Below are 15,345 nucleotides of genomic sequence, written 5' to 3' on the forward strand. Positions count from 1 at the left end.
AAACAAACACCCCACTAAAGCTGGAGTACTCACACTTCCTGATTTCAAAACTTACTACAAAAGTACAATAATCAAAACAGTATGGTACTGGCATAAATACAGACATATAGGCCAATGGAACAGAACAGAGTCTAGAAATAAAACTTTTGTTACATGGTCACATAGCTTTTTACAAGGGTGCCAAGACCATTCAATGAGGAAAGAACAATCTTTTCAACAACTGGTGCTGGGAAAGTGGATATCCACATACAAAAGAATGAAGCTAGATACCTTCCCAACACCCTGTATAAAAGTTGGCTCAAAATGGATCAAAGACTTAAATGTCTCTTAGTAGAAAACATAGGGAAAAAGCTTCGTGAAACTGGATTTGGCAATGATTTCTTGGATATAACATAACTCTAAAGACACAGGCAGCAGCAACAACAACAACAACAACAACAACAAAAAGACAAGTTAGACTTTACGAAAATTATAAAGTTTGTGCATTAAAGGCACTATCAACAAAGTAATATGGTAGCCCAAGGATGGGAGAAAATATTAATAAATCTTATCTCCAATAAAGGATTAATGGCCAGAATATATAAAGAATTCCTAAAACTCAGCAACAAAAACACAAACAAGATGACTCAAAAATTGGCAAAAAAAAACAAACAAACTTGAATAAACATTTCTCCAAAGATATACAAATGGCCAATAAACACACAAAAAGATATTCAGTTTCACTAATCACTAGAAAAATGCAAGTCAAAACTACAACATACCACTCACTTTATACTCATTAAGAGAGCTACTATAAAAATACAAAACTAGAAAATGTTGCTTGAGAAAGTGAAATTAGAACCCTTGTGCACTGTTGGTGGTAATGTAAAATTGTATAGGCACTGTGGAAAATAATACAGTAGTTCCTAAAAAAATTAAAAGTAGAATTACTATATGATCTGGCAATCCCACTTGTGGGAATATACACAAAGAATTAAAAGCAGGATCCTGAGATATTTGCATACCTATGTTCATAGCAGCATTATTCATAATAGCTAAAAACGTGAAAGCCACTTAAGTGTCCACTAAGGAAAATGTGGTAGATGCATACAATGGAATAATATTCAGCCTTAAAAAGGAAGAAAATTCTGACATATGCTGCAACATGGATGAACCTTGAGAACATTATTCTAAGTGAAATAAACCAATCACAAAAAGACAAATATTGTATATTATATAAGAAATTATAGTAGTCAAAATTAGAGAGACAAAATATAGAACTGTGGTTACTAAGTGCTAGCGGGCAGGGAAAATGAGGAGTTAATAGGTATCAAGTTAAGTTTCAGTTTTAGTTCTTGAGATGGATAGGTAATAGTAACAAAACATTATAAATTTACTTAATATTACTAAACTGCACACTTAAAACTGGTTAAGATGCTATATTTTTTGCATTTTACTACAATAAAGAAAAAGAATGTAAGTCACAGAGTAAGGGTTTTATCAACACTATTTTTTCAGGGCTTAGGAAGTCCCTTGTACACAGGAGGCATTCAAAATATCTGTTAAAGTATAGATCAATAGAAAATGAATAAATATTCCATGACATCTTCCCATAAATCATAAATTAAGAGCCTAAAATAAGTAAAACAAATTATAAAGTTTGAATTACCTGTTTCTTTGAAAAGCTTTCATTAACTTTGGTTCCCATGGCAGCAATTCATTTAAAAGACGTATCAATGTACTATGCAATTCTTTTACAGCTTGCCTCCGATGATACCATTTGCCCTAAAAACACAATTTTAAAAGTAAACCCCTTAGATTTCATCTAAAAGTGAATGTCAAGCCTTATTTTCTGAGTGAGAACCAAAACACCAATACCCATAAAATATCTTTTCTGTAGAAGGTTGCGGAAAGGGGGAAGTACCCTGTAATAAATCTTATTTCATATATTGGTCATTATTTTCAATACTGTAATGCTTCACTGAGTTAATAATTACTGACAGCCCCACCATTTGCTAAGCATTACCCAAAGCACTGCATTCATATATAGGGAGATGGGGAGAGGGAAGGAGGGCTGGAGCGAACATGATAGTGCACCTGCACTCTAGCTGTATGAAAACCCTTCTGAAGTCTGTATATTTTAGTCTTACTTAACAAATGATAAAACTAAGACTCACAGAGATTAAATGATTTGTTTAAGGTCGTATGACTTGAACCTGAATCTACCTCAAGTTCTTAAAATTATATCAATATCTCTTAAAAACTGTCCCGCATAGATTCAATCTGACATAGGTTATAAAAACTTCTAATAAAGACATGCTTTACAAATACCCATACCATAGGAACAATAAGTTTATAGAAGTTATATCTCTAGGTGGCCTACACCCCATTCTCCACAATGTTACTATACACCTGTCAACATCACCACCACCATCATCATCATTTACTGTTGCATTTCCTTTTTTTTTTCTTCTTGGTTTAACAGCTTTGAGATATAATTCATATACCATATAGTCCACTTATTATTTTTTTTAATAATAGAATACACACTACTATATATGTTATGGATCACATTTAGCATGCAAAGAATTAGATTTCATCCCATAGCAACTGTTGAGTCAATATGCATATATTTAGAACATTAAGGCAGAAAAATTACCACTACTTAGAGAAAAATATATTCTAAATTTGTGCATAAATTTCCCAATTGTATATATTTCTAAAACCTTCAAGATTTCAGTCTTGGAAATTTTAGATTTATATAACCTAAGTGATTAAGTGTACAGTTCTTATTCCCAAAATTTTTTAATTTAAAACCAACAGAATGCTTATGCACATAAAAATAAACAACTATATGGCCCTGGCTGGTTTGGCTCAGCAGTTAGAGCATCAGCCAGTGGACTAATGAATTGTGGGTTCAATTCTGAACAACGGCAGGTACCTCGGTTGTGGTTGTCCCCTGCCCTGGTCAGGGTCATGTGGGAGGAAATCTGTTGATGTGTCCCTCTCACATTGATGTTTTTTCTCTCTCTCTCTCTCTCTATCCCTCCCACTCTATCTGAAGATAAATAGAAAAATATCCCTTGGTGAGGATTAAAAAAAAATTAAAAAACAAAAACAAAACAACTACATGTCTACCTCTGAAGTAGATTTTTAAAAAATCTTGGAAGGGGAATTATTTATTAAAAGAGTAGGATGTTGCCCTGGCCAGTTTGCTAAGTGGTTAGAGCGTCAGCCTGTGGACCAATGAGTCACACACCAATGAGTCACAGGCTTAATGCCAGTCAAGGGCACATACCTTGGTTGCAGTTTGTCCTGCCCTGGTCGGCGCTGTGCAGGTGGCAACCAATCGATGTGTCTCTCTCACACTGGTGTTTTTCTCTTTCTCTCTCCCTCCCCCCCCTCCCACTCCATCTGAAAATAAATGGAAAAATATCCTCGGGTGAGGATTTAAAAAAAAGAGTAGGATATTGTGGAATTTTACATGTATGTGTGCATAAATATAGAAACTAGGCTCACTCATTCCTGTGCCCTCTTAGTGGCATGACAAATCATAGCACTGTGAAAAAAATTTCAAAAAATTTAATTTTATGTCATATAATATACTAATGTAGACAGACATATCTTCCATCTTGTCAAATACTTTCTAAAAGACCCAACTTAATAAATATACCTCAAAAGTGTTTTCCCCCCAAAAGAATGTTATGAAATAGTATGAGGTGCTTATTCTAAAAACTTATCCATGAAAACAAAACTATTAAATAATAAACAAGCCCTGGCCGGTGTGGCTCAGTGGTTGGAGCGTCGGCACATGCACTGAAGAGTTGTGGGGTTTGATCCCTGACCTGGAAACCAATCGATGTGTCTCTCTCACATTGATATCCCCTTACCTCTCCAAAAATCAATGAAAAAATATCTTCAGGTGAGGATTTACAAACACAATAATAATGAACAGGAAATAACTTTCATCTAACTTAACTAAGAAAGCTAACTAAGAAAGATGAAAAGGCAGATGACAGTTGACCTAAATCCCTTGTGAAATGAGAGAGGGTTTTATTTAAATAAATAATAGAAAATAATTTTAAAAAGGGGGGGAAAAAAAAGAGAAAATAGGAAGGTAGAGATTTCTCCCCTTACCATGGCATGCCAACAATATTATTTTTCTACTACTTAACTACCATTTGGCTCAAAAATGAAATGGTGAGAGTAGAAGTAAATTTTTCCTAAGTTAAAGAAAGCAGAAAGAGGAAAGAAATGAGGAATGAAGGTGGAGAGAATATTCTTTTTGTGGTATAATTAATTAGTAAAGTGTTAAAAAGGCTGGGGAGCACTAAGCATGCTGAATTCCTTTTAACTGGGGATCAGAGGAGGAAGAATGGCAGATGCAGAATTAACTTGGGCAGTATGGTTGCTGTCTGGATTAGTGTGGTGATGAGATGGGAATGCAGGACTATCAGTATTATGGGACCATAGAAACCACGTAGGTGAGGCATAAGAAGGGGAGATTGTGTAGCTAGATGTTGTTATTTCAAGATATTTGTCAGCCTGTGTTTGTGTCTCTACTAAGGTACAACATTAATTTTTGCATAAAATAATTTTTAAAAGATTAGGAAGATTTTACCTTTTGGTTTTATTTTGGTTATTAAATCAATGCCCAGAAAAATAAACTACTGACCTAGCTGATATACACAGGGAAAGGGATATAAATATTAGTCAGAAGACAGATTTCTAACTTCCATACAATTCTGTCTTACCCACTGACCTGTTTGGGAATGTCTATGGCCTTCTGACTTTATATACATATTTCTGCCTTCTTCCCTTTCTTTTACTGCATATTCCCAAATTGGGACAGTGATGGTATGGTATTTCACTTACATTTGAAAATGCATATTTAATCATTTTTTATTTGGGAAACAAACAAAAAGTCTATTATTTACAAAATTTATAGAAAGATTGATAAAATGTTTAGACTAGAAGATACATATAAAGAATACCATGACCTTGACAAAGGGCATTCCTATACCCTGCCATAAGGTATGGGTGTCCATAGTTTTTAGGCTCATCAAAAGAAGGCACACATGCCCTGGCTGGTTTGGCTCAGCAGTTAGAGCGTCACCCCATGGATCAGAGAGTCCCAGGTTTGGTTCCCTCTAAGGGCATGTACCTTGGTTGCGGTTTGTCCCAGTCCCAGTTGGGGTTGTGTGGATGGCAGCCAGTCGATGTGTCTCTCTCACGTTGATGTTTCTCTCTCTTCCTCCCTCTCTCCTTCCTGCTCTATCTGAAGATAAATGCAAAAATGTCCTCGAGTAAGGATAAAAAAAGCAGGGGGTGGGGGGTGGGGGCACACATTTAAAGAAGTTCAGAATTGTGTTGATTGGTTTGGCTCAGTAGTTAGAGCATTGGCCTGAGGACTGAAGGATCACGGGGTTTGAGTCCTGGTCAAGGGCATGTACCTGGGTTGCAGGTTCGATTCCTGTGGGGTTGTGAGGGAGACAATAGATGTTTCTCTCTTACATCAATGTTTTTCTCTCTCTCTCTCTCTTTCCCTCCCTTCTACTCTATCTAAAAATCAATTAAAAAAATATCCTCAGGGGAGGATTACTGAAAAATAAAGAAGTTCTGAATCACTTCCCTGGAACTAGTATTTGAGGTAAGGTGATTTAACTACTTGATAGTATAAGAGAAACTCACAACTGCTTGTTTTAATTATCATCTTCTTTGGTTAATACAACCCAAATGGAATTAAAATAGAATGTCCTTTTCTACCAAGTGATGATCTCAGAGTGTCACATTATACAATGGAACTAATGTAAAGAGAAGAAAAGTTATGAATTTTTAGAAGTTAGAGATGGTCATAGTCTACTTTAAATTGGGTCTAATATAGAAGTCTATTTAAAATTTAAAAAAATTTCTAGAACTTTAAGTCAGGTCATTAAACACTGGCAATAGCTTTTCTGACCGATCAACTTGATTTACATATGCAGATAATGGAAAAACTAAGAACAATTATCACATTTCTTCTAGGATAAAATTATCAAAGCTATAAGGGAACTCAGAGAACACAATGTTATAGAAGGAAAGTAGCTAACGTAACATACAGGGAAGTACTTGTAGATAGCAGTAGACTTTAGAATAAAATTCTAGGTATTGAGTGCTAAAATCTCCTCTCCTTCCACTATATAATGCTGCCTTTCTTGGCCTATACACAGGCAATTCCTAAAGAAGAAAGAAACTATCATGTAAGTACCTATATTTACATATATGGTATCTCTGTAATGAAAAATTCAAAATCCCAAATTTATTGTTTAATTACAATAGTACTTAAAATTATAGTGATCTAACGTTTAAAAGTGAATTAAAAAATAAAAAAAAGTCCCTATATTTTCAAACACTTAAGAGAGAATATGGATGTAATAAAAATTAGAAGGCTCTTACAATCTTTATCTGCACTGATTAATATAGAATAAAAGATAAAGATGGCAAGTAGAAGGATTAATAAAAGGTCATTTGTAGAATGGTACTATAACTGTTTGTCTAATAAAAATGTATTTAATAAGTTTTATGTGTATAAATTTGGCCCTGACTTTTCTTTATAAACAAGTATATGAATATGAGGATAAATAAACCATTCTCAAAATTAGAATTCTCACTATTTTCAGGGATAAAAAATATTTTCTAAGATAATCCCAATGTGTTATGTGAACTTAATAATTCAAACATGTACTGAAAGTCACTTTAAAAAACACAATTTTTTAAAATGAATTTATTATAAAGTTTAACATAGAATAGAATATGAATTTCAAGCATACACCATGGAACCAAAGGCATAGAATATGCAGTAAATTTGAAGCTTACCTTTCAATACTTCCTCATCCAATGTCCACAGCAGCTGAAGATTGCCAGCTCCCTTTCCATAAGATGCCCCAAATGTCAAACAGGGGAAGTTTTACAACCTCATCGTGATTACTACAAAAAGGAGCTGGTCTATGGTCACAAGATAAGTCCTTTATTATATTATGCAGTTTTATAAGTTTTTGAATGTGACACGTTAATAACCCAAGGAAACACATTGAAAAAGAAACTAAAATAACTTACAAAACTACACAATATTGTAAAATAAAAAGCTGAGTCTGTGTGTGCGAAATGAGTGGGGAGGAAAACTTACCTTTCAACTCAAGAACAACTCCATTCTGCTGCAGTAATCTGAAATGAGTATGACAGCACCAGCATAACGCTGGCTGGGGTGTTGCAAAGAGAGGGAGTTGGCAATCTACTGATGTTGGGGACATTGGACTCCTAAGAGGAAGAAAAAGAAGAAAACAAATAAATTCCAGATTTATCAACTGTCTCACCACCGTGGACATATTTTGCACATTTTAATAAATTAGGTGGTTTGAATGTTAAACTTAGTTGAAAGGAACTTGTTTAAATAGTCCTGTTATTCATATTTTCTTGTAACATGATATCTAAGCAACATAAGTAGTAACAGTTATATGAAGGAAGAATTACACAAAGAATGTTTTTTTTTTTTTAATTGAGAGGGCATTATTGTGGACAGGAAAAAAATTTTTTATCAAAAAGAATAGAACAGCCCTGGCCAGTTTTGCTCAGTTGTTAGAGCATTGATCCGTGGACCAGAGAGACCCGGGTTCAGTTCCTGCTAAGGGGCACGTACCTTGGTTGCAGTTTGTCCCCAGCCCTGGTTGGGATCGTGCGGGTGGCAGCCAGTCGATGAGTCTCTCTCACACCGATGTTTCTCTCTCTCTCTCTCTCTCTCTCTCACTCCCCCTCTCCCTCCAGCTCTATCTGAAGATGAATGTGAAAACAAAACAAAACAAAAAAAGTCCTCAGGTGAGGATAAAAGAAACAAACAAAAAAAATGATGGATATAATAAAAGTATCATTATATGCTTTTACTTATGAATATGTTGTTACAGCACAGAAATGTGGATCGTATTTTTTTGTTACAGACTTGGTTCTTGTTCCAGATATAAATACCATGGTAGAAAAGAGACTAAATGACAATATATTATGCTTTTCAAATAAAATGCAAACAACTTTTAGAAAAGCCCAATGAATCCATACACAAAAATGTCTAATTTAAAATTACTAGCAATATCCAAAGACTGCAAATAATTTAAATTCATATCTGTAATAACATAGCACAAGTCAAATTAACTGTAACAAAGTATTTATTAAACTAATTATTTGACATTCTCCTAGTTCAAGTAATGTTAAATGAAAAGGTGGTAAGCATTTACTTTTTATTGCTTACCTAAAGAAACTACACCATATTCATATATTCCTGCATATTCATAGTTTTGGGGGTAAAACATCACACTCATCTTGGTCAAGTCCCCTGAAAAAGTGCTAGTTCGACAATATAGTGAAATGTCTGCATAATAATACGGAAAAGTTAAAAAGTATTTAACACTGCCAGAAGTTCTGACATGAGCTATCATGTTAGTATTTTCTCTTGAGGTACTCTTGCACATTTTCACTGAAGACTAATTTAACAGAAAAGGAAGGCATTTGTACTTTATTTTCAAGGAATCCCACACTGTACAGCACATACCAAATTTCCATTATATTTCTAAATTAGCATTTAACTAGAAAGCTTGAAGACAAACTATATCAACAATAAAATTGCAAGTTTTGGTGTCATTTGGCTTTGTAGAGAAAAAACTGAATGACATATCACATTCTTAGTGAGGCAGTTACTATTATTGAGGAAGAAAATCTACAATATCTTTGTAATTGATGGCATCTAACCACATTCACTTACAAAGAAGAATCCTGGACTGAAAATTAACCACTGGCTGAGTATCTGAATTAGATCATTTTCAGTAAATTGGTAGGCAAAGAAAGTTGGTAAGTTTATCAAATCTATAGCTGATGTCAGAAAGGTGGGTTCTACAATTGATTGTACAATCTGAATCACAAAGTAATGCTACATTTGGTATCATCAGAGCATAACAAGTTCCAATTAAATGAAACTAAGAGTGGGACTATCTTAAAAGCAGGGACAGTATCCTACTTATTTTTACTTTCTCAGGCTCTATCACAATGCCTAGCATAGCACAGAGTAGGCCCACAGTAAGTATTCAAACTACGTAAGTAAATGTATTAGCTAACTAAGGTTTTCTCCTTAAATGCAAAGGATTTTAAAAAATTGTTAGAGCCCTGGCTGGTGTGGCTCAGTCAGTTGAGCATTGTCCCATGTACCAAAAAGTCACCAGTTCAATTCCTGGTCAGGGCACACACCCAGGTTGAGGATTTGGTCCCCAGTCGAGGTGCATAAGGAAGACAACTGATTGATATTTTTCATATCGATGTCTCTCTCTAAAATAAATAAAAACACATTAAAAAAACAGATGGAGCCCTGGCCGGTTTGGCTCAGAGGTTAGAGCACCAGCTCGCAGCCCGCGGACCAGAATCTTGGGTTCGATTCCAGTCAAGGGCACGTACCTCAGCTGTGGTTCGTCCCCGGCCCTGGTTGGGGTCATGTGGAAGGCAACTAGTCGATGTGTCTCTCTCACATAGATGTTTCTTTCTCTTTTCCTTTTTCCCTCTCTCCCACTCTATCTGAATAAAAAAAAAAAAAAAAAAAAACCGATAGAAATGTTCCTAAGATACATTATGTCCAGATTTTCTGAACACACAATTAATATAATTTAACTATTGATGACTTGGGTAATCATTATAAACAAGTTATTGTGTTCTATTTTTTTTTTTTTTTATCCTCACCCGAGGATATTTTTCCATCTTTTGTTCAGATAGAGAGAGAGGAAGAGAGAGAGAGAGAGAGAGAAACATTGATGTGAAAGGGACACATCAAGTGGCTGCCACCCACACGACCAACCAGGGCCGGGGACAAACTGCAGCCGAAATACGTGCCCTTAGAGGGAACGGAACCCGGGTCTCTCTGGACCGCAGGCCGACACTCTAACCGCTGAGCCAAACCAGCCTACTGTGTTCTATTGTAATACAGTGACTCTCAGGCACTGTTCAGGTTTCTAGGGCTATAACCTATAATCCTCTATTAAATTATTATTGACAATATATTTTGACTCTTAGAGGTCTTCTTTTTTGTAGTTTTTTTTCCCAATTGTCTATCAGTGTTCAATCTACCTCAAACTGCTCTTGTTCTAATTAAAAGCATATACTACTCATGAGAATCACAACTTAACTAAAAGAAAATGGTTCCATGTAAGGTCTTTTTCTACTTTAAAGTACTAGAGTATCCACACATGGACTTTGCCCTCTATCTAGGCTCCTTTATACTCTGGGTTAATTTTCCTTCAACACATATTGTATCATTATTTTTCTTTTTCTATAAAGTCTGGTAAAATGGTAGGAAAGTTTTATTATTATTCAATCCTCTTAGTTTTCTGGTACTATTCTTCCTCAATTCACTGAACTATATTCTATCTTTAAATTTTAGGGTCTTTCGCCCTGGCCAGTTTGGCTCAGCGGTTAGAGCGTCGGCCTGCGGTCCGGAGAGACCCGGGTTCGGTTCCCGCTAAGGGCACGTACTTCGGTTGCAGTTTGTCCCCGGCCCTGGTTGGTCGTGCGGGTGGCAGCCACTCGATGTGTCCCTTCACGTCGATGTTTCTCTCTCTCTCCCTTCCTCTCTCTCCCTCCCACTCTATCTGTACAAAAAATGGAAAAATATCCTCGGGTGAGGATAAAAAAAAAAAAAAAATTTTAGGGTCTTTCAAGAGATTTTGATATCTTCTGTAACATTGAAAGAAAACAACAATAGAAATATGAAGCTCCTAGTTTTGGTCTTAAGCACCTCAAAGATTTAAATTCAATTTTTCAGAACCTTGTCATTGGAAGGTGGTAAAATATCTATTAAATAAAAGATAATACAATATAAAAAATAAAATAAAACATAATACAAATTTACTTGGGGCTTTGAAAAAATTTGACATTCATTTGACATTCATATTTGAATAAATGTGTGTGATATGTAATTCAAAAGGGCTTAAGGCAAATTATAAAAGCCACACTATGAAGCTAGAACTATAGAAGGATCTGTCACCTAGTTTAACTCCTGCTCTATACTGGGAATACACAGCATTAATCCTCTGCCTAATGTAAAGATACCAAACAACCCTTTTCCCCTGTAATTGGAACTTTCTTTGGAAGAAAAGAGTTTTTCAAATATTGTTTTTATGAAAGTTTCCCTGATGGGATTCAAACTATGCCAAATTGCAGTAAGTAGAAATAGTAAACACTATTAATAAGGGTTAAAATCCAGTTCTTAGTTGAGCAGTCATTAAATGTCAAAAAATACCCAAGAGCAAAACTTAACATAGATAAATAAAGATGCATTCTCAGACAATTCAGTGACAACAGTCAATTGAAGCCTTGTTTTACTGGTCATCTATTGTTCTGGTTCAGATTTCCTGTCATCTGATTAGATTTTCTCACTATTATTTTGAACATGTCAGTTAATATTTGATTCTTTATAAAGTTCATGTTATATGCACTCTCACCCTAGTCCCATACAACATGTAATTAATGGAACGAGCAAGTGTCTAGAATGTATGGTGACTTCTGAATAAACACAGCTTGAAAATAAAAGATTAAATCTTTCATGAAAAAACAAAAACAAAAACACAGCTAGTCCAACCCCTTATTAAAGTTAATAATTTATCCCCAGGCTTGGGGATAGACTCTTAAGCTCTATAAATGAATTTCTTGAGAATAATAACTTTATTTCAATCTCTAGGTCCCTACCAAGTTCCTGATAGTATGCATAGCACACAGAAGATATTGAGGAAATATTTTCCTAATGAATAAAACTAGAATCTGTAACTAAGATAGGTAAAGAAACAAATTTGTTGTGCAAGGTTTCCAAAAGATTACTTTAATTTTTTGAAAGCTTTAAATATGACTAAAGACAAAGTAAGCCCCCTGCAGCTGAGATAGTTTTGTTTCACTAACCACTAAATAGTTTACCAGAAGATATAGAATAAGAAAACAATAAAGATAATGATGCAATTGTCAAAACTTAAATAATACTAATTTTAAGGACAATTTACAGATTATTGCAACTATATCTATAACTAAAGCCATTAAATAAAGTTAATTAGGGCATATTCAGGACTCTGAACATACCTAAAGTTCATTACACACTCCGGTAAAATAAATTTTGTATTCTAACTATAAAAAATATACATATTTTTTTTGTTAATCATCACCCAAGGATATTTTTCCATTGATTTTTTTTTTTTTTTTTAGATAGAAAAGGGAGAGAGGGAGAGAGAGAGAAACATCAATGTGAGAGAGTCACATAGGTTGGTTGCCTCCTGTATGACCCCAACTGGGGCCAGGGATTGAACCTGCAACCCAGGCACATGCCCCTGACCGGGAATCAAACGTGCAAAGCAGTCGATTCACGGGCTGCTCCAACTGCTGAGCCAAACCCACCAGGGCCTATAAAAATAATTTTGATTTGATGACTCACTATGAACAAATGAGATATGGAATGGAAATAAAAGGGAAGAAAAACTCCATAATCCTTCACTATAATAGAATAAATTTTCTCTTTTACATGTGTTAGAAAATAAGATTAATGTATAATAATTCATTTACAAACTTTTACCATATGCAATTACGTTTTTTGGGTCCATATAAATTCATATAACAAGTGAAATTTTATGCATAATTTGACTGTACTTTTCCATTTACCAAAGTGTATCTCATTCCTTACTATATCTTCATTTTTTTTTTTTTTTCATCCTCACCCGAGGACATTTTTCCATTTTTTACTCAGATAGAGCGGGAAGGAGAGAGAGGAAGAGAGAGAAACATTGATGTGAAAGGGACACATCGAGTGGCCGCCACCCACATGACCCAACCAGGGCCGGGGACAAACTGCAGCCAAGGTACATGCCCTTAGTGAGAACCGAACCCGGGTCTCTGTGGACCGCAGGCTGACGCTCTAACCGCTGAGCCAAACCGGCCAGGGCTATCTCTTCACTTTTAAAAAGTACATCATCTTTCTGAAACTGAATAAAGAAAATATTTATACAATCATATTATTTGTAATGTCTTCATTTCCTAAGGAAGGTAAAAGGTAAATGGTGAACAAACTTAAGGGATGCCATAAATCATAATGAAGTGAATACAGCTAGCTAAGATGGATCTGAAACTAAGGTCAAGAATATTTTTAAGTTATCTGATGGAATCATAAAGGGTAAATGTTAATAGTGACATTCACAAGTTCCATCAAATATGGACCTGAATTAGGAGTGTATGATGCAATAAAATACTCTCAATTATGAGGTCTGATATATGATTTCTATATAATTTTCAAAATATCAACATAATATATTGGCAGCAACAGACAAAATTAGAGACTAGGACCCTTACTTAGCAAATACAGGTTTCCATCAGGGTTTTGCAATAGCCACACAACTGACATTTGAGGTCAGACAGTTCTTTGTTATGGAGGGGCTATCACGTGCCTTGTAGGATCATTATAATATAGTATATTTTTAGCAGCATCGCTGGCCTCTATCCATTAAATGCTAGTACCACCTCTTCAACTATGACAATTAAAGAGTCTCGAGGGGTGGTGCAAAATCATCCCTGATTGATAACCACTGGTTTATAAAGAACTCTGTGGCCTAAAGAATGGGGTGTCACCATCTCTGATCTTAGCTTCTGATTTCTCTAATGTTTGGTTTAGCTAATATACAGATTTTGGTTAGGCAGAAGTACTATTGTATTATGAATTTAAATTATCTTAAGAACATAATAAAAATTAATTTCATTCATTACTTGAAATTCCTTTTCAGTTCTTTTAAACTCGTCTTTTTACATATTGTAACCATTATGCATGTATAATTTTGTATGTTTTTAAGAATTTAACATTTCATAAATATTTCCATATTTTATTTTACTAGCAATATGATATACCACTGTGTTAATATTACTGTTTGGTTAGCCATCTCCTACTGCTGGACATATGAGCTTTATCCAAATTTCCATTATTAGAGGTAGTGTACAGAACATACCATTGTGTATAAATTACTTTTTTGGGGAATGGGGTAGGGGTGAAATGGGGATAATAAATGTTAAATCCCAGATAGGATTACAGGATTAAAGAGCACAGGCAGTTTTATAGCTTTTTAATTTATTTTTTATCCTCACCCGAGGACATTTTTGCATTTATATTTAGATAGAGGAAGAGAGGGAGGAAGAGAGAGAGAGAAACATCAATGTGAGAGAAACACATGGAGTGGTTGCCACCTACACAATCCCAACCGAGGCCGGAGACAAACTGCAACCGAGGTACGTGCCCTTAGCGGAATCAGAACCCAGGACTCTGGTCCCCAGGCCGATGCTGTAACCGCTGAGCCAAATTGGCCAGGGCAGTCTTATAGCTTTTTACATACAGATTATGATATTTAGAAATATTTGATGTCTATTTTAAACCCTGCTTAGTGCTGAAGTGCTTATGCTAAAGATATATTAGAAAATATATGATCTTACATTTTTATTTTAGGTTAGCTATTTTATAAGACCATCATTTGTCATAATATAATCCAGACAAGGTTTCTTATAAATAACATTTTTTTTGCCAAATGTTCACTTTTCATTACACTCAATTTCTATACAGATTTTTCCTTATTAAAAAAGATGAAAACCTCTTTGAAAATATAACCTATGATATAAAACATAAGAAAATAAAGATAATATGAGAAAAAAAAGGGTCACATAAAAAACTCTGAAATATAACCACTTCTGTATAAGCCTGGCAAAATCTTCCAATTTTAATTACTTAGAAAGCAATAATGTTTAATAAATTTCAAATACAATAGGATCAGACAAATTTATTAATACCTTCATTCTATCTTTCTGGAAAACTAATACACTTCCTAAATAGAAAAGGATATTTTCCATATAATTAAGCAAAATGTAAATTCTATCTTTTGATTAAAAGTACTAAAATAATAATAAAATGTTATGATTTCTCCTTTAGTTCACCTAGCTCTCATATGATCTAAATTATATGAGAAAGAAAAAATTGAAGGACTTTGTCAAACTATATACCTCTATTTATCTCAACCAGTTTTTCCACTTGAAACAAATCTCTGGTAGATAATTAGGTATAGCACTGTGGGACCTATAGGATGCTGAGTCTTTTATAGAAAATCACCTAAATGAAGTAATGGGATCAAGTGAAGAGCAAGCTTGAAAAATTTAAAGCACTTTTCTCTCCTCACATTATTAACCATAAATAGAACTAGTTGTCTTGCAAGAATGAGTAGATTGATCTACATTTTAAAAGACTGTACATCTTCCAATACAATGAGTATCCAATACAATGAATAGCTCAATGGCAAA

The 15,345-nt window shown here is 34.6% G+C and overlaps 1 protein-coding gene across 12 annotated transcripts in view; it reads right to left on the minus strand.

Moving 5' to 3' along the window:
• Positions 1 to 15,345, minus strand: part of KIAA2026 (KIAA2026 ortholog) — a 114,922-nt gene that overhangs the window by 15,127 nt on the left and 84,450 nt on the right. For all 12 annotated transcript variants that reach the window (XM_036260593.1, XM_036260592.1, XM_036260602.1 and 9 more), the window contains one exon: positions 1,649 to 1,764. In XM_036260593.1, coding sequence (XP_036116486.1) covers positions 1,649 to 1,764 — 116 coding nt within the window. The remainder of the gene's footprint in view (positions 1 to 1,648; positions 1,765 to 15,345) is intronic.

Source organism: Molossus molossus, unplaced genomic scaffold (assembly GCF_014108415.1).
Source record: "Molossus molossus isolate mMolMol1 unplaced genomic scaffold, mMolMol1.p scaffold_m16_p_14, whole genome shotgun sequence".
Taxonomy (NCBI): domain Eukaryota; kingdom Metazoa; phylum Chordata; class Mammalia; order Chiroptera; family Molossidae; genus Molossus; species Molossus molossus.